General features: G+C 41.2%; 1 protein-coding gene across 1 annotated transcript; it reads left to right on the top strand.

Moving 5' to 3' along the window:
- The first annotated feature begins 5,002 nt into the window (after positions 1-5,002).
- On the top strand, positions 5,003-11,238 carry ndufa10 (NADH:ubiquinone oxidoreductase subunit A10). Its single transcript, XM_028991301.1, has 10 exons — positions 5,003-5,163; positions 5,242-5,410; positions 5,536-5,751; positions 6,120-6,206; positions 7,079-7,200; positions 7,632-7,711; positions 7,796-7,850; positions 8,568-8,653; positions 9,454-9,562; positions 10,459-11,238. Exons 1-10 carry the CDS (start codon positions 5,104-5,106, stop codon positions 10,525-10,527), a joined length of 1,053 nt encoding a protein of 350 aa, XP_028847134.1. The 5' UTR covers positions 5,003-5,103; the 3' UTR covers positions 10,528-11,238.
- Positions 11,239-20,598: the final 9,360 nt, after the last annotated feature.

Genomic DNA, 20,598 nt, shown 5'->3' with positions numbered 1-20,598 from the left:
CATATTTTGTACAAAGTAAAATGTTACACATTACAGTTTTGTGCCTTTTTTTTATGATCGGATAATACAATGCCCTTTCTCCCTACTACCCACAGAAGAGGAATTTTGTTATAATGTGTACAATGTATTTTTTGTATTACTGAGCACATGACAATTTATGACAATTTGAATTCCCCATGTGTGTGTATTAGGTGGCCAAAATTATTTTATTAGCATTTATTACATATCTAAAAACTCTTTATTCTAATGAATGAAAGGCATACATGTGTAACATCTTGTTTTGATTAATGTCCCTTTGTGTTTTACTCATAAAAGAAATCAAAATTTTTAATGCAGTATTTATGTACACCGCAAAGTTTCTCTTGAAGGCTGCTGTCTCTTTTCTTTCTTCATCGGGGACTTGTCTCCCCCTCAGATCGTCCCACATGATCAGAATACAGCTAACTGACAAATTTAACGCCAATCTGAGACAGTTGAAAGAGTTGTTCACCGCCGGACCTGCTGATCCAGTGAAGTTTCCTCTGCCCCTACTTCACCTTGCTTCTTTCTCATTGCCATTTCCTTGTCTCCTTCTCCTCCTGTACCCACCACAGAGCTCTCTAACAATATAGAAAAATGCTCAGACATGAGCTGCTTAGATGGTACACGGTCAAGATGATGAGAGGGGCACATTTTTAAATTTTGTGTGTCTAATAAACTTGTTTAAAAAGCTGTGCTTATTTCAAATCATATTGTCCACCGCCCTACAACTGAACCAAACAGTCTCATTTTGGGGTGGTGCTCCAAATAATGGTGTTTTGGTAGCAGCCTGATGACAGGGAGCCACTCTTGGTATCGCTGTCTGTGCTCTATGATTTTACTTAAGTCATCACTATGCACAGGGGAATCAACAAGTTCTGTGATGTCCTTCAGATCCATAAGAACAAACCATGCAGGCTCATTTTCAGGTACAAGAAATACAAAAAAAATGGCAAGAATCAGAGCAAGCTCCAGTTTTCATGATATACTGTTTTTTTGCGGCACTACATGAGGTCTGTTTGTCTTGTCACCCCATTTGAAGGGAAAAGTTCAGAATGGCATTGTTCAGGTCAGCTAAGGTGAAACTTTCTGTATGTAAGCATGGTTAAGCAATGAGCTAGGATTAAAGTGAAGTGAAGTGATTGTCACATGTGATACACAGCAGCACAGCACACGGTGCACACAGTGAAATTTGTCCTCTGCATTTAACCCATCACCCTGAGTGAGCAGTGGGCAGCCATGACCGGCGCCCGGGGAGCAGTGTGTGGGGACGGTGCTTTGCTCAGTGGCACCTCAGTGGTACCTTGGCGGATCGGGATTCGAACCGGCAACCTTCTGATTACGGGGCCGCTTCCTTAACCGCTAGGCCACCACTGCCACTGGATTATACCTTCAAAAACATCATGGGCAAGATCTGGTGGATAGCCGAAGATCATATGAAAGTGAGACAGTTGTTTTGTGAAGACACATTCCTTTGTCACTCCACAACAACCTGTACCTGTATCTGCCACTACACTGAATACTGTACTTTTAACTGACTCGCCAGTGGGACAGCAGTGGGACTTAAACACCCAGATCTTACAGAGTCTTCAGATGTTTCAAAATAGGTTCCAAGACTTTATCATAACCATTGGTCTTAACATCCTCACTTTTGCACAATACTGACAAGTAGATTGATTATAATGAGAAATTAAACTCTGGAGGCGAGTTGGTAACATCCAATAAACAGCACAAAGCTTGTGTGTCTTTCGTGAGTTACAAATGGGTTCACAGGTTTCAAAGTCATCCACATAAAATAGGGATCCTTTGATCCCTATTTTCCTTAAACCGCGGACCATCTCTTGAGGACGTGTATGGAGATGAATATGTGCAGAATATGTGCACCCCTGCTTTTGATAGCTCTCAAGAACCTGGTCTATGAAGTCCCTTCTACTTAGCAGCTGCTGTAAGGACATCAGTATTGGGATAGATTGGAAATGAAGTTTCTTTTTAACGTTAAGAATGTATTGAACTGGCTCTATGACCCTGAAATTCTCTTTGTAATACTGCTTCTGCAGATATACAGTACTCAGAGGGCCACTTTTTTTTGTATGGAGCTTGGCACATGGTTACCATAAAAAAATTGCATGAACAGTTTCTCTAAATATGAGACCGACAACAGGGAGGTTTTGCTGGTACAATAGATCACTCACAATGTCACAAGATAATGGGACATGTGCAGAACAAATCAAATGATGCAGTTCCCCCATAAAACACATCAACAGTTGCGCTTGGCACATGAACCAAATGTTCGAACTACAGCAAAGCAGCTGCAAATCTTTGATCTGTGGCTTTCCGCAAGTCTTCAGTATGAGACTGACTATGTGAAAAAATAGCAGCATCTGACTGCTCTTGTAAAATGCACGAAAAGAGAGAGAATTCCTACCCGCCAGATGAAGAAGGGCATCAGAGCATTGGTTTGACCTCGTTTATCTGACTCCATTAATTATTAGCAATGTATTTAAACTCATCTGATGTAACCTGGACATACAGAGGCATGGCACAATATGTTAAAAGAGTAGAGGAAGGAAGAGGAAGAGTGGAATCAGCATTGAATTAGTTAATTTGATGCAATGGGTGAAATTGCAAAAATGTTAAAAGATGAGAAGAAAAAATTATGAAGAGGAAAAGTGTTAAATTAGTTGATTTTGTGAAATTGGTCGAAAATTGAGATTTTTGTCTCAAATTTGCATATTAACACAATGCTTCTCAATAAATTTGGTGATGTTTAAAGCATGTAAAATTGTCAATTGTCTTAGTTGGAAAACTGAAATTGTGACCGTTGCTCTGAATGAATGGGCTTCAGTTGGAGGATGGAGGGATAAGGGGAAATAAGTTAAATGTGGTTAATGTGCATTAATCTCACAGGTAATGACATCTACATAGAATAGTTTTATATGTACATCAATTTGAAACATGTGCTGTTCTTGAGTTTTTTTCCTATCAGAGGAAATAAGAGCTGCTTTTTGAGTGATTTCAGTACTCGTATTCATCATAAATCTGTGCATATGAGCAAAGTTCCCAGGCTAATTCTACAGTGAAAACAGTGTTGGGCCAGGCAGGGAACGAGTGGTAATATTTCTAATATTTCATAATTTTGAGTTGATACATAGATCATTACCATATACATCTTAACGGTAATTTCTGAAACTGATTTGTTTTACGCCCCTACAGGCGTAAAGCTGGTATTGCACAATTTAAGGTGGAACGGACAATTCGAATAAGGAGCCAACTTCAGCGTCGTGCGAAACTGGCACTACTTCTGCGTTGGAGCCGCTGGCAAAAAGCGCGTTTGAACTAGATGTATTTCAATAAAAAGGACATACTTTTCTTGCACAAAAAAAAAATCATAAAAAAAATGTTTTCCACGGACGGCGCACAGAAATGCTGGCTCAGACTGGGAACATACAAAAGTTGAACTTGAAACAAACAATTTCTCAGAGGTCAAGATTATTTATTTACTGTAATAATTATTCACTAAAAGCGATGGGTTAAATGCAAAAAAACATCACTTTCAAAAGCGATCGTGCTGGGAGGTGGAGTCCCCTGATATGATGATTTTTATTAGATTTTTTGCTTTTATATCGTCTTAGTGGTCCATTAAATACCGTATCTAAAGTATTTTTCTGAAATTCAGCCGTGGTGCAGAATTACAGCCACTTTTAACAGCTCATTGTTGTTTACTGAACCTGAGTCTTCTGGTTCATAGGCGAGTGTGTTACCCACTAGGCTACTACCACCCTATATTTCAAACAAAACACCAGACAAACATTTTCAAAATGAGCAGAGATGTTCAAAATAAGCAGAATGTTGGAAGGTGCACAAGGCTGGAAGTGTATTGTTGAGTATAGCAGTTTTTTGGTAATGGCAGTGCATTGGAGTGTATGGAGCAGCCACTAAACAGGACAGAAACAGACTGCAGTGGACTGTACGGACAGCAGAAAGGATCACCGGTGCCCCCCTGCCCTCCATCCAGGACCTGTACCTCTCAAGATCCAGGAAAAGGGCAGGGAAAATCATCTCAGATCCCTCACACCCTGGTCACAGACTTTTTGACCTGCTGCCCTCTGGCAGACGTTATGGAAGCCTGCAGACCAGGACCACCCGACACAGGAACAGCTTCTTCCCCCTCGCCATCTCCCTCCTAAACAGCTGATACTGTCACACTGCGAATCACCTAAAATTGCACACTGCACTTTATGTACACTTTTTGGTATACATTCTGTAATCTCTGTATTTTCTGTTTATATGTCAATGAGGAGAGAGGTGGGATGAGGAGAAGAGCAGGCATTCACTGAAATTACGTCATCAACACTTCCTGTATGGAGTTTTATCATAAAAAAATACCTTTAAAATTAAATTTCGACTGAGGTGCCACTGAGCAAAGCACCGTCCCCACACACTGCTCCCCAGGTGCCTGTCATGGCTGCCCACTGCTCACTCAGGGGATGGGTTAAATGCAGAGACCACATTTCACTGTGCCCACTGGGTGCTGTGCTGTGTCACATGTGACAACTAATCACTTTCACTGAGCTGCCGCTCTCTGAACTGTGAAGCAGAATGACCAAAGCACTCTTTACACCCATTACCATTTCTATCCACTGCAGGACTTTAGACAGGTTAGAGGAAGTCTAATATTAAGTCAAGAGGAAATTAATATTAAGTCAAATTTTCATAATAGGCGACCTTGAACCTACACTGTGACAGCACCTTGGCGGTTCGGAACATTCACACATTTTTATTGTCTTAATTTAGTGCAACACTTTCACATTCTCCTGCGATTTTGATTTTTTGTTACGGACAACCCAGTCAGTGAGATGCAGGTGTAATGGGGAGGGGTCAGCCAGCCCAGATGATCTGGTGTGACGTCCCCTATTAGTTGAAGGGAGAAGGTGAATATTAAAAAAATATTGTTTACGGACAGGCACCACGTGGGCCGCCTATGCATGACGCAATCCACGTGCGACCGCTTGCATGAAGGCCACTCGTCGTCCTGAAGTCCGGAGAGCGACGCTGCGGGTCAAAACATAGGTGAACTCCTCGGTGATGCCGCTGCGGGCGATTCGGTTGCTTGCGGCCTTCAGGGGCGGAATAAACCTCCGAGCGGTGAGTCTTCTTTGTGGTTTTATGCAGGTTCTCGTGTCGGGGCGTCTCGGTTTCAGCACCGTCTGGGCTTCATTGCAGGCCCGGATCCACACGAGCCCCGGCAGCAGCCTGCGGTATGGCTGGTGGTCGTACGCGCTGGGCGACAGGGCAACTGCGAGGTTTGGCCAAAACAGCAAGATCATCAGCGTAGATGGCAACCTGGCGTCGGGGAAGGGAGCCGCAGCCCAGAAGCTGGCAGATAAACTCGGTTCGACGCGTTTTTCTCGCATTTAACACGTTTACCCTGCGAAAGACTTTAATTGCTGCATCAGATATTGGCTGACCAGTTGTTTACGGCCTTGCAAATGAATGCGCGTTGGTCATGTTGTGTAGGTATGCTGTATATGCCTGAGGTGGACACGCACTACATTGACAAAATGACGAAGGAAAAGGTTCCCCTTGACTCGGCCTACAATGGCAACTGCAGCCTGGAGCGATTCTACAACGACCCAAAGGCTACGGACGGAAACTCGTACCGCCTGCAGTCCTGGATGTACCTGATGCGGCTTCTGCAGTACTCAGACGCTGTTGAGCACCTGCTCACCACAGGTATGGTTCGGGTGGTAGTGGCCTAGTGGGTAACACACTCGCCTATGAACCATAAGACCCAGGCTCAAACCCCACTTACTACCATCATGTCCCTGAGAAAGACACTTAACCCTGACTGTCTGCAGGGGTACTGTCCCTGTAAGGCACCCTGGACAAGGGCGTCTGGTAAAAGTATTGTTGCCATCTGGGGGATGCAACAGCTGTTTTATCAATATTCATCCTTGTGCTTTTCTCTGTGGGGGTGGTTTGCATGGGTGCTGCATTGAAATATAATGTCAATTTAATTTATGGGGAATTTTTTTTTTATATCAGTCTCATTGATTAATGCAACGCAGTGATAACTAATAATAAATAATGCTTCATTGCAGGCCAAGGGGTTGTCTTGGAGCGCTCTCCTTTCAGTGATGTTGTGTTTCTGGAGGCCATGCTGAAGGAGGGGTACATAAGGAAGCAGTGTAAGCCGAGTTGTGTGCTGCTGGTCACATTTACATGGCTCTGTCAGTCACCACCAGGGTTTGAAATGAGCAGTTATGCAAATCACAGATTAAAGAGTGCTTTGGACATTTTGTTTCACCATTCAGAGAGCGGCAGCTCAGACAGTCGGATCTGGAAAAAAACAGATAAGACTTCCTGTCTGTACCAAACATTGTGGTTGGTGAATGGTGTTGATGATGTCAATGCTCGCTCAACTACTATAGGCTGCTCTCCTCCTCATTTGCATTTTAAGCTACAGACACTGAAATGCCGTGTCTTGTGAAATCTCATTGTGGAATTGGATCAAAGTGGCTGTAATTCTGTGCCATGGCTGATGTTTGGAAAGAGACTTCAGATACAGCATTAGGGGACCAACAACACCAATATAAAAAAAATAAAAATAATTTCATAATAGGGGACCTTCAATATCTTCTCGTTTTTTAAGCAAGTATGTCAGAAGGCATCTCATGGTTTGTTTTAGAGTAGTTTTATTTTCAAGCACCCCTCCCAACATACAGACACACACGCCTGCACTGTATTTCTTTTCCTTGTTAATTTTGCATATTATAGTTAATCCTGTACTGTTACTGTGTTGCTGGGGATTTGGTTTTGATTCACGCTGGGAATTGAAATGTTAATTTGTATCACTTCCACTTTCTGTAATGATTGCGTTCTGGACTCAAAACAAATTTTGCTGTTCAGCTAAATATGATTTAGCTGAACACAAAGAGTGCAAGATTGCACAAGTGGAACTTTTGCATTCTCTTCTGCATCCCAGCTCATCAGTGCACAAATGGAATATCTTTGCTGGTTTGGTATCTCATTGTTCGTTCACTCTATTCTCATACTGTAGGTGCTGAGCATTATAATGAAATCAAAGGGATCAGCCTCCCCGAATTTCTGCCTCCCCACCTTGTCATCTACATTGATGTGCCTGCTGAGGAGGTGCAGAGGAAGCTGCAGGCATCAGGCAAGGTGAGCCACTCTCACGACTGGATTACTGTAACCCCCTTCTAGCAGGTCTACCTCTGAATGCCATCCGGCCTCTACAGAATGTAGCAGCTTGACTAGTTTTCCCAAATTCCGACCACCCCACTATTACGCTCCCTCCACTGGCTCCCAGTAGCTGACTGTGGCCTACTGGGGCAGCGGTGGCCTAGCGGTTAAGGAAGCGGTCCTGTAATCAGAAGCTTGCTGGTTTGAACCCCAAGCCACCAAGGTGCCATTGAACAAAGCACCGCCCCCACACACTGCTCCCCGGGCGCCTGTCATGACCGCCATAAAAAATATTACCACCTAACCTGTGGTATAATCCATGGATAACCATATAATGTTTTTTTTGACTGGCAGTTTATTAGGAAGATTTTTTTCTGTAGTTTACTGCTAATATAGTAATATTTTTCCAGCCCTATCTTCAGAACGTGTCTCTGTCATACCTGAAGAGCATTGAGACCGCCTACAAGACTAACTTTTTCCCACAAATCAGGTACTATTTAATTGAATTAATGATTTTATGCACTTCTTCATTGTTTATACATTTACTTTTGTATCTTTTGTGCTGTTTTTCCAGTGAGCAGGCAGAACTCCTGGTATATGATGCGACTCAGGCAAAGGATATTGAGAAGGTACATGGCAGAGAGAAGTAAAGGCATTGTTGTTGTATATTGGTCATAAATACTATTCAACCGACAGTCCCCTGGCTCAAAGAAGACCCCCAAATGACAAAGAGCTACGTTCTGTTACAGTTGTGGTTAGAAGTTTCCATACACACATGATGTCATGGTCTTGAACTAATGAGAAGTTAATTGGCCTTGTTATATTAGACGGTGTATTAGGGAGGTTTCTGAATGAGTGCTTGTATTCTTAGTGATGGGACTGTAGATTTAAATGATTCCAATATCATCAGTTCAAATAAGTTATTGGGTGAACACCCAAATTAGTTTGATTTTTTTCAGAAACTACCCAAGAAAGAAGCTGTTACTCCAAAATAGTCCTTCGGTATAAACTAGAGGAAAGTTTTATGGTCATGACATCTCTGACCACATTAAAAAGTGATTTGGAGGAGGCTTTCTGTACCAACTGCCAAATATGGTGGTAGCTTTAGACCCTGGACTGTTTTGTGGTATTGGTAGACTGCACAAAAAGGGTAGGTTGTTGAAATTTTGGTTCAAAACCTGAAGTGAGTACTTTTCAGCAAATCACTGTTCTCATCTGTTTAATTTCATAGTTGATATGATACTGCAGCTTTATGGACACACAACCTGGCCATGTTGAAATGGCAATATCCACCTGTTTGGTTCAGGTCAGTCAGCACCAGCCTGAACACGTTGTCTTATCATTAGATTGCTGAGGACATTGAGTACCTGAAGTTTGACAAGGGACCTTGGCAAGAACAGGATGACGTCACCTTCCACTATATGCGCATGAAGTGAGTGTGTAAATGTTTGTGTTTATTTTTCCATTATGGTGTGAGTAACAATGTATGGATATTTTATGAATATTGATACTGCCCCCTGCAGAAATTTATGAAGCGATTTGCAAATTAATTAATTCCTAAAATTTCCTTTCACTGGTCATGACTTTCGGGTTCAAATCGTGCCGTTACATGAACACAAAATTATGGGATTTATATTACGAGTACATAGTATATTGTCATTCTCTTGAAGTTTATTAACTGACTAAACAGAGACAGGCTGCTCAGTCTGACTTCAGTCTGTTAACCATTCCTGCCATATCCCGGACTGGAGTCGGGGAATGCAGGCTAGAGCTGGACATCAATTTCGATCATTTTAATATGGTCCAGCTTGTACGGTTTGAACTTCCAGTCTATAGTACCTATCATTTCCGTATGATTTGCTGCCTGTAAATAAATAAATGTTTTTTGATGAAATGTTAACTTGATTTGCAAATCTTGACCACATATTCAAAACTTTGGGGCTATCTCCTGTTTTCCCATGGCAGGTGGTGAGAATTTATTTTTGCAGGGGGATTTATCTGAACACCACATCGCAATTTATATTTTGTTTTCATTCACCATTCAAAGTCACACCCACCCCGTACAACAGTGAAGCTTTCTTAAAAACACATTTTACGTGTCATGTGTCTGATTGCACAACCACAGCCCAGGGAATGGATATTCCGTGTTTTTACCTCAAATAATACTGTTGATTGTGAGATGTTTGTCACATTTAGCAGAACAGTAACTTTTAGTCTTTTCTCTTCATTCAGGGTGGAGGATAAACAGCTTGTGGCCAACATGACCTGCATCCCACGCTTCATTCCTGAAATCACCATTGGGGCACATGATGTGGACAGCAGCTATCATTCATTCAGATCGGTATGCGTTTCAATATCACTTCTGATATGCCAGTTCTATAATAAAAAAAAAAAAAAATATATATATATATATATATATATATATATTGTTCTTCCCCTCATGTGCGTCATATTGCACTTGTTTCTTATCCAGTGTCGTCTGCTGTAAATGTTGTCAGCTTGACAAGATCTAGGAAAAACAAGTAATAATACTAGAACACACACTAAACCCTGAAACCAAGAGCAGCCAGTGGTGTGGGGAAACCTCTGTGTATTCTGAAATTTACACAAGCTGTACACTGACTACTTTACATTGTACGGAACTATCAGAGTTTCAGTGTTGCCCCAAGGAAAGACATGATAAAATATTAACAAAAATGTGAGGGCTGTATGGCGTGCTGCGAGCGCCATAATTAACATAATGAATTAATTCAACTTGACATGAATTATAAATAAAACAAAAATTGGCCACAATCAGCTCATTATGAATTAGCTCTGTCTTTCAGTCTGACCCATCAAAGTAAGTGGGTGGGTGAGTGAATGTTCACTAACTGCTATGTTCGAAATGTGAAAGGTTGTGTAACCTGAACACATTTGCTATATAGATTAGCAGTGTTGCAATTGCATGGAGATCGAGCCGCCGCAATACCATCATGTTTCAGTTCAGTTTTTTTTTTACTTTTAATAGCATATGCAGCAGCAAATTTCCTGGCACTTCATATGTTTACCCACATTCTGCCTTATTCAGCAACAGCAGTGTTCCACTGGCTTACTATTTTTTACAATACAAAAAGATGAGGTCTTATTTTACCACATGGTTCTAGAGTCTGAAATGATCTATTGTATATTTGCTTAATTGCTTGATTTTTAGCAGAATGCATCTGCATTTAGGCATAAATTTTTCTCTTTCTTTCGCAGTTACCCGGAAAGCAGTTTGCCGAAGGTTATAATGCAGAAGTAGGCGACAAATACATCTGGTTGAAGTGAGCAGCAGCAAGTGGGTGTGGAGGCCAGTGCAATGGCGAATGCTGATTCCCCTCTGCTTATTTCTGAGTGTCAAGTAAATTCTTCTATAAACGTACATTCTTGTTCATAATAAATTATGTAAATGTTTTGAAATGTATTAAAAGAAGAATTGAAATCTTTTTTTTTTTTTAAATACACAAGTACTATTGCCATCATCAGTATGACAATGAATGCCGTGTGATTCTCTAAACAGTTTTCATTTGATTGCAGTTGTATTTCCTTTAGCACTCTATACCAATCTCCTTCATTTGAAAGATACATTATACTCAAGGGTTTTCTGTCAGAGGGAGGACAGTGTATGAGTTTTTAGTTTTGCTAAATGAGTTTGTGGAGTGCTGGACAGTTTTAGTTTAAGGGATTTCTTTGTGCTCATGCTGATGTTTGGATTCCTCAGCACAGTGCCACCAGATGAGCACCTGATTCAGAAGACCCTGGTGCTTGTTGCGGTCATAATGTTATGGTTGGTCTGTGACCATGGAAAGCCAGCCAAATACATGTAATCTAGTGCTTCACTAGAACAGCCTTCTTTGAGAGAACTGCTTGTCCTTTGCTCCTATATATGGGATTCTGTGGCCATCGAGTTGTGGTATTGTTACTGTTATAAATTACAATTACAGCTGACATTTGTTTTAGATCAGCAAACCCCTAAATATTAATAAACCGATAGTTAAATATGATTTAATAATTTATAATTCAAGAACCTAAAATGAATGAGGTACAGAGCTCAAAAACCAGAGTTTGAAATTCAAAATCATATTTCAGAGGACCATTCAGATGCCACAGGAATGTGTAGTATTCATATTACACATTCCTGCACACAGCCAACCCAAAGAGCCGCACAAATGGTTTAAAAATGTACAGAGCTATAAAAAAAGAAATAAGATCTATTGATCTAGCCATCCTCTTAATTGATTAAATACACCCCATTCTCTGAGCATTAGTGCTGTGATTTACTGAATCCAGGCCTCCTATGATAACCATTATGAAATTTTTTAAATATCCAGTAGGCCTCAGATCCCTGGGTTTGCTCACAGTAAGGCCCAAGCAGAGCAAGCACTTAAAAACAAAAACCAGCAGCATTAGTTCCTCCCCTCTGAAGGAGTGTGTGTGGGAGCTGTCAATCATTAGGTTCCTCTCATTCCAAACTCTGTTTATAGAAAATAAATGTGTTCTGGGTTACAGAAATCATTACACATTAAGAGAAAGGGAACCTGCAGGACTTTTTATTATATACAAATTCCAAAAATGAACCAATACATGAATTAACCATAGAGAAAAATGTAGAAACCATGGTATTTATTTTTACAAAAAATAATAATGAAAACTTATGTGGTGAAATGAAAGAATATGGAGGACATTAGAGGATTAACTGCCTTCGTATCTTGACACTTTGCTGTCCAATTAGTCGTGTCCATAGTAAGCATCCTTAACTGGAAGCAACAACTATGATTAAGGAAACAGGCACCTCTCTCATCTGATTGGGTCATATTTGGCTCTGAGTGTCTCTCAGATTTTTATTGCTCTCGCTCTACTGGTTCAAATGATAGATTCATTTGCCTCTTGTAACATTATTTATTGGAATGATGAGACATTCATTATTTCTACTTTGTGCTGGTTTTCAGCTTTCATGCATTTGTGTGTGGATGCTACTCCTGAAGATGTCTTTCAGCATTTAAGATTTAGTATGGAAAGACCATTCAAATAGGGTGGTAGTAGCCTAGTGGGTAACACATTCGCCTGTGAACCAGAAGACCCGGGTTCGAATCCCACTTACTGCCATTGTGTCCCTGAGCAAGACACTTAACCCTAAATTGCTCTGGGGGGGACTGTCCCTGTAACTAAGTCGCTCTGGATAAGGGCATCTGATAAATGCTGTAAATTAAATTCAGCAAAGAAAGGGACAGGTTGCGGTCACAAGCTGAGGGACAGGTGGGGTTATAGGCTGAATGACAGATGGGGTCACAGGCTGAGGGACATATGGGGGTCATGTGTTGAGGGACATGTGGGATCACGGGCTGAGGGACAGACTGGGCTGGTGAAGATTCAAGAGGGGCTGGTGGTGTGAGAGAACTGGTTGTGGAGGGGAATGTTTTGGCCCAAGTCAGGTTCTTTTCCAAACTCCTCTTCCTCCTCATCTTTGTTCTTAAATTCCCTCGTCTTCCCATGGATACTTTCATTGCTTTTCTTCATCATCATAGTCAGTCCAGCCGAGGAGTTTAGCTGCCTGAATACCTACCTAAAAAATACCTACGGTATAATTTATAGACATTCAGAGCAATTATTGGTCAATGTGATGTGGTTTACTAACTAATATTAAATAGTGTACATGTCTGATCAATTTACTGTAGCTGACTGCATTGATTAGATCTAAACAGTTCTAAATATCTGCTGGTTTGTCTTGGTAATCTGCAGTTCTAAACAGTTCTAAATATCTGCTGGTTTGTTTTGGTAATCTGCTGGTAATCTGCTGTCTTGGTAATCTGCAGTGGTTAAGGAAGCGGCCCCGTAATCAGAAGGTTGCCGGTTCGAATCCCCATCCGCCAAGGTGCCACTGAGCAAAGCACCGTCCCCACACACTGCTCCCCGGGCGCCTATCATGGCTGCCCACAGCTCACTAAGGGGATGGGTTAAATGCAGAGGCTAAATTTCACTGTGTGCACCATGTGCTGTGCTGCTGTGTATCACAATGACAATCAATGGTGGGTATGTAAATTTTAGAACTGATGAATGGAAGTCTCACATTATATTTTATAAGATTGAGATTATGTTTAAAATCTGACAAAACTTTATATAGCATTCATCAACAGTCATGAAGTCCCGCATGGGAGTCTAATTAAAATTGGGGAAAAGAAAGCGTAGATATATGAGCTGAAAGACACTTGTTTAAGTGCGTGACCCTGATTAAAACCCAGCGATTTTTGCGAGGCGAAGTGGCCTTGTGTTGCTCCACTGAACACGACTACTGACACCAACGCAGCCTGCAAACTGCAGACAGCCAGGTAAAAACCATCAGTACTGATTCTGTACGTGGAAAAAGATCAACCCTTTTTTATATAAGATTAAGTGATCAAAATGCTTCATGGATTCTGAAAGGAATCCAATGACTCCCTCTGAAACACTATTTGGCCACAAGGTGGCAGCCTGGATACGCCAATATCGCCTGCAAACAAACCAAACAAATGAAAGAATATATTAAACAAATACCTTTGTTTGTTTAGTTAATTCATTTACAGATGTCGGCAACTGTACAAAACAAGCAATCTACAAAATGACATCTGACTTGCTCTGAAATGAATGAGCTACTCGTTAAAATCAGTGTTTGATTTATTTTTAAGCCTGACTCAGCCCAAATCCACAAAATCCTGGTTAATTTCAGTGTTTAAAATGAACACTATAGAGTGTTAAACACAAAGTACACTGAAAAATGTTGTTGTGTACATCACCACAATAGATGTCAAATATTAAACATGCAGACTGAAATGCCTTCTTGATGGGGTATTGTCACGGGTGGGCTGGACATGGCGGTGAAGGAGGACGCATTCGCACGATCACAGGACAGGGGTTTAATACAAACTTCACAAGACAGGGGAACATCAACACGCGCAATGACCCGATGGTGAACAGACACGAACAGGATAGCTTTATACAATTATATAAATATACACCAGGTGAACGCGATCAGGGAACATTGCACGGGACGAACATGAAACTCCGGTCCGGATCCCGGATCCGGAGTCAACCCCTGCCGGTCCGGATCATGACAGTACTCCCCCCTAAAAGCACTACCACCTGGGAGTGCCCCACAAAACGGTCCATGAAAGGGGGGAGAAGTCCATAAGGACGAGTGGCGGGAGTCCTGCACCGGCGGCGTCAGGCCCGGGCCAAAGCACGGCTCGTCCGTGGGGGACCGGCGTCCTGTCCGCCGTCCGCAGGCACAGTCACTCCGGTCAGTCTCCGGCACGCCCCGCTGGAAAGTTCGCCGCCTCCCTCGTCTCGGTTAACGCCGGGAGCACCTGAACTGTGCGACCGGTCTCCTCGACCCCACGGTAGCTTTCGTAGGCCATCGGTACTCCCCCGCCTCCGGAATCGCCAGGGGGAACATGGACCGCGTGACAGATCCTCTCGACCCCACGGTATCTCTTTGCCTGGGCGGCTTTTGGTGTATGTTTTGATTCCATTCTTTAACCAATTGGAATGTGAAAAGGTCAAAGTGAAGTTATTGTCATTGTGATACACTGCAGCACAGCACATAATGCACACAACAAAATGTGTCCTCTGCTTTTAACCATCACCCTAAGTGAGCAGTGGGCAGCCATGACAGGCGCCCGGGGAGCAGTGTGTTACACCATGACCTAAAGTAACTAAACGGTTATGGATAGTGAGTGAGATTTAATACCTGTTGCTATGAAACACCTTGTCTGAACAGAGGCAAAAATTGTCCCTGCCAGGTATGCATTAAGTGAATCTAGTATTGGTAACATTTTACCCAGATTTTCTAAATGACATCTTGAGCACCACCAATATCCTTTGAGATCAATTCAGTTCCATTCAGGGGCTGCTGTGCTCAAAAACCCAGCAGTGCAATAATCAGGGAAGAAAAGAATGTTTTCTAAAAATGAAGGTGCATGAAAGTGTAAGACACCCTCCTGAATGCACGCACACACACGCTGATTTGACAGCTATTGAATGGTTGCCATTCTTCATAACCCCATTTATAAGTCCTTTCATTTGCAGATCCATATTTCCTGATAACACCATAATGACAATACTGTGTGGGACCACTTCTAATAAAAAAGATGAGCCAGTGTCTAGCATCACCTCTTCTTTTATCAACCTTCCGTAAATTTCTGGGATCTGCAAAGATCAGTTGCTGGATTTTTGGGAGAGGAGTGTTGTTGCATTCTTGTCTGAAATAGGATCCTAGCTGCTCAACAAACTTGTTTTTTTTGCCATGTCTTGAAATGTTCTTGGTGAAATGTTGCTGGTGAAAGGTCTGGTTAGATAAGCGCCTGGATTCTTCTACTACAAGGCCATTCTGTTGTAAATGATGTAGTGAACAGTTTAGGATTATATTTAGTATTTATAATTATGCATTCAAAATTTGATACCCTTTCCTTCTTAGAAAATGTACATTTCTGTAATTGTAAAGGTGTGCCAACCTTTTCAGAATTGGGATACTAAATGTCTTCCTCATAACTTATTTTTTTCCCCAAAAAATTACTTTCCCTGTCTAAACACTGTCACAGTGGCAATACTGCCTGCCAGTGTTAACACTTTATGTTATTTACATTCTCCATAAAGGACACTGCCCAGGGATAATTGCATAATACACAGCCCATTTTCCATTTATAAAGGATGGGATGAAAGCTTTAGCTTCCAGCAGCACTTGCACTGAAACATTCTCTTTAAACCTTCCAGTCATAAGCCCAGAGAACAAAACTGCATATGCATATCCATATTCTCACATCCACAAAGGCATGATTCTGCAAATACTTCAGTACTGTATGCTTTAAATAGATTATTTAATCATATGCCTGTATGTTAAACACACTGAGGACATAAACAAGGCTAGAAATCTCTGAAATATCCAGTTAATTTGCTCCCTCACCAGAATTTAGCCTGCAGCTCTCATAAATTACCATGCCATTAAGATTCAGAAGCCAAATAGTTTAAAATATTCATAGATTCCCCCTCTCTGATTAGATTTTAATTACATGGCTTTTGTCTTAAACAAATGGAGGGAGTCAGCATAAAGGAGCTATTTGTTTTAGTCGATAATGAGCCCACCTGAAAGGTATCGCAGATAAGAGGCGCATATCATTTAACAGCAGAACTAAAAAGCCCCCAATGGACCCTTGTTCACTTGTACGGAAGAAAGGAAAACAGGGACAACAGAGCGGGATGCCTGAATTCATATCATGAACTTTTTTTGTGTGTTACACAAACCTCTTTTTTTGTGTGTTACACAGAACTGGACACAATAATAGACATTTTACACAGATCTTATATAATATTAAAACTACTTGTCCACTGTTTTAAATATTAATTTTTATAACACCAAAACCACTCTGACCTATCAAAGCATGGACTACACAAGATGTTTGGTTGGATTGAGGTTTGGGAAATTTGGTAGTCAACACCTTAACACCTTCCAGTAGAAATTATTTAACATTATACTTACATGAATTATAGTGATGTAATTCAAATGACTGACTGACTTCAAATCATATTGTAATTTAACTAACAGCGCAGCACTGTTTTATATTCTAGTATCTAATTAAATCCAATAGCAATTCTAAAAAAGTAAAAACTGGGTCAGATTTATAACACATCAAGAAACAATAAAAAAAGAGACCTCTCTTTTGTGTTCTTTGGTGGTAATCTTTCTGTTATGTGCTGGGATTACAGGTCATTCTCCTAACTCAGGTTGGATGAGTCTCCACAAATAGTAGAACTGAAGCAACTGCAATTTTTGGTGATATTGTTATTGCACAGGTGGAGAATGATTGAAAATGTTGCTGAACCTGGCAGGCTACAGTGGATTGCTTTTTGAAGAATTCCCCCTTCCATGCTCCAAAGAATAAGAGCAAGAACCAGTACATAAGCAAGATGGTTGAAAAGGTTCTGGAGCTCCATCCAGCCAATGCCTTCTTTCCTCTAGTGCGAACTTGGCCACTACAAGCTCCCTATTCCCAGTATTCTAGTTTATCTCTGCTTACTGGAAAAGAAAGCACAGAGTAACAAAGGGAAGTGTGTGGTCTGGCAGCCTGAGAACCGGAGCTGTGGTGAAGTTGTGTTTTGTGGAATCATGAAGAGCGGCCACAGTTTTGCTTTAATTGCTGTTGAAATTCTGCAAACCCCAGGAGGCATTTGATTTCTTTAATGGTTGTTGGGAGCAAGCAAGCTCGCAATAATGCAGCCCAGGAAGGAGACAGAGGTCTGGTGGGAGAAACAATTTTCTGCCTTCGTGTTCAGCTGATATTCAAACAGTCGACTAAGTGCCAACCAGGAAGTATGGTTGGCTGCATCAGGGTCTGACGAGCTTGAAATCAGTGAAGGTAAGATTAATTCCCAACATGTATTGGATATTTTGCAGGATAATGGTTGTACGGCAAGTGAAACTCTGTAGAAGTTGGGTGATGCAACAGGACAAAACATCAAACAAGCCCACAGCAGAATGAGATGCTACACAACACAATAGAGATGCTATGGGATGACTTGAAGGCAGTCATGCACATACATATATGTTAGAGCTACAGTTGTTCTGCCAGGAAGATAGGGCTAAGGTCCAGGAAGCACTTGGTTGAGATCACTGCTGCAAGGGGGGTTACACCAGTAATTAATTTCATGGGTTCATGGAAGGTTATATTTATATTCCATAGGTTGACATGGAAGGTTATATTTATGTTTCATTATTTTAGGCACATTAAATTTGTCAGTACCCTTGATTCAACAAATCGATGCAGAAAACGATGAAATTCCAAAAGTGTAGACTTTTAGACAATTAAAGGTCCCCTATAATGAAAATTCTCACAGGTAAACTGTGTGTTTAGCTCAAGAACCCTCTGCATTCAGGTGAGTCCTTATCTCATGGTGTTGCACACTCACCTATGAATCAGAAGACACAGGTTCAAATCCCACTTACTACCATTGTGTCCCTGAGCAAGACACTTAACTTTGAGTTGCTCCAGGGGGACTCTAACCCCTGATTGTAAGTTGCTCTGGATAAGGGCGTCTGATAAATGCTGTAAATGTAAGCTGTCTATAATGTGTTGTTGTTCTATATCAGGTGGTTTATCAGAGCTGAGAGGTGTTGGTGATGATTGCTGAGGTCAGAATGGGGCTCAGTGCAGCTTTTGACACTATAGCCACAACATCCAAAGTAACTACAGATTCTGGTTGGCATGCGTGGATGCTACATCTCACCAAAGAACATCAAGGTGTGGACTGACCAATCAACAAATCCCATACCATCAAGGTGCCACTGAGGTCCCCTTAGTCAAGGTATGGTCCCCACACACTGCTGCCCGGGCGCCTTTCATGGCTGCCCACTGCACCCTGAGAGGAGAGTATTGATCACATTTCGATGTGTGCACTGGGTGCTGTGGTGTGTCACATGTGACAATTAATCACTTTCAATCAATTGATTGAAAACATTCTCACTTTCCCAGGAATCCCTGGATGTTGCTCACACTGCTAGGACTACTAGGACTGTGACCTAACATGGACAACCCAGGTTAAACCAGTGCTGACCAGAGGAGGATGGGTTCCGTTTGCTGAGACTTGTGGCAATGGCAATACAACGCAAATTTCCATATACAAGTCAGGCTCAGGCAATGCAAATAAATAAATGCAAATAACAAACAAACAAACAAATATATACTTAACAAAAAAGGTGAACTAACTGAAAACATGTTTTATATTCTAGTTTCTTCAAAATAGCCGGCCTTTGCTCTGATTACTGCTTTGCACAGTCTTGGCATTCTCTCGATGAGCTTCAAGAGGTCGTCACCTGAAATGGTTTTCCAACAGTCTTGAAGGAGTTCCCAGAGGTGTTTAGCACTTGTTGGCCATTCACTCTGCAGTCCAGCTCACCCCAAACCATCTCTGTTGGGTTCAGGTCCGGTGACTGTGGAGGCCAGGTCTCCACTTTTTGTTAAGAACATAACTCCACATGTGTTCAGTCATAGTTTTGAGGCCTTCAGTGAGAATCTACCAACGTAAATGGTCATGAAAATTAAAGAAAACACATTGAATGAGAAGGTGTGTCCAAACGTTTGGCCTGAACTCTATATATTGAGCAGTATATTTAGCAGTACTTATAAATAGTCAGTTGCTTTTGTAGCTTTTACAAATTGTTCTGATAGCTTTCAACATGGGCCCTTTTATTCGGACATTTGTAGGTGTAAGGGTATTTGAATAAAAAATTGAGGAAAATTAGTTTGTGTAGAGAAAAAAAAATGTTGAGGAAAGAGGACATACAAAGAAAGGCAGCTGGTAAAAATGAGAGAAAGACATCCTCGGATAAGATCAAATACGAGCAATTTCCTCTGGAATCCAAGCCCTGGGAAACACATACCAGAGTAATTTCCTTTTCAGTAGAGTTTGAGTCATATGAGGTATCTCTGATAGGCATGATGACTGAATTGTAATGGTCATGAGAAAAAAATAGCAGTGCAGAGAACCATACCAATGTTCAGTTTTCTGATATTACTGAAACATTTGGGTTAAGCCTAATTAATTATTTACAGTGAGTCAATGACAAATTCTATACATTGACATTTTCAACATATTTTTTTACAATTTATCAAGATATGGGAGATATATCTTGATATATTATAGAGGAGACTGATGTGGACGCATGCGGATGAAACATCTCTTTGTCAGCCTGAAGAAGTTTTATCCAGAAAATAAAAAAAGGAAATAAAAAAAATATATATCTGGAGTCCCCCCCATGGTATACATAGGGCAGGCAGATGTCATGGTCATCCAGGTTGGCCTGGACGAAGTCTAAATATAGTGAGCAGTGTGACCTCCATTCCTGTGAGGACACACTGTCAACATGGTACAGAAACACCTTTCAAACACACAGGAAGGAACTGAAATAGGTTTCTGTACTATCTGATTAGATGAAGAGAAGAAAAACACACTCACACTTTTTGCCTGTTCATCAATTTCATCTAGAGGCATCGAAAGTGTTCTCTCAACATAATTTCACGGATGTGGAATCCTGACTCAGGACACATTTTCAAACTATCAGTTTCCAACTATCTTAGCTTTCATTCCTTTAGTTCTAAAAATAGCTTGTTTGTTCACAAGAGAATACATTTCATCATGTGCACTGTGATGTGGTGTACTAAATTTGAAAAAGGACCCGTAGTATTTTTATTTACTGAAAGTATAATGCAGACTCTGCTGCTTTTATCATTTAGGTTACTTGTGAACTCAAAGTCTCCTGGGCACCCATGGAAGAAGACATGGCTGGAGAGAGACATACACTGTAAAAAAAAAAATGTTGTTTTTACGGTAAAA

Source organism: Denticeps clupeoides, chromosome 9 (assembly GCF_900700375.1).
Source record: "Denticeps clupeoides chromosome 9, fDenClu1.1, whole genome shotgun sequence".
In the NCBI taxonomy this organism is placed as follows: domain Eukaryota; kingdom Metazoa; phylum Chordata; class Actinopteri; order Clupeiformes; family Denticipitidae; genus Denticeps; species Denticeps clupeoides.
This window is presented reverse-complemented; position numbering and strand designations above follow the sequence as displayed.

Bases quoted from the DNA above. Each gene is read 5' to 3' on its own strand.
- ndufa10 (XM_028991301.1), top strand. From the start codon at position 5,104: ATGCCGCTGCGGGCGATTCGGTTGCTTGCGGCCTTCAGGGGCGGAATA. The intron at 7,712-7,795 runs GTACTATTTAAT...CTGTTTTTCCAG, and splicing joins AACTTTTTCCCACAAATCAG to TGAGCAGGCAGAACTCCTGG. The intron at 8,654-9,453 runs GTGAGTGTGTAA...CTCTTCATTCAG, and splicing joins TTCCACTATATGCGCATGAA to GGTGGAGGATAAACAGCTTG.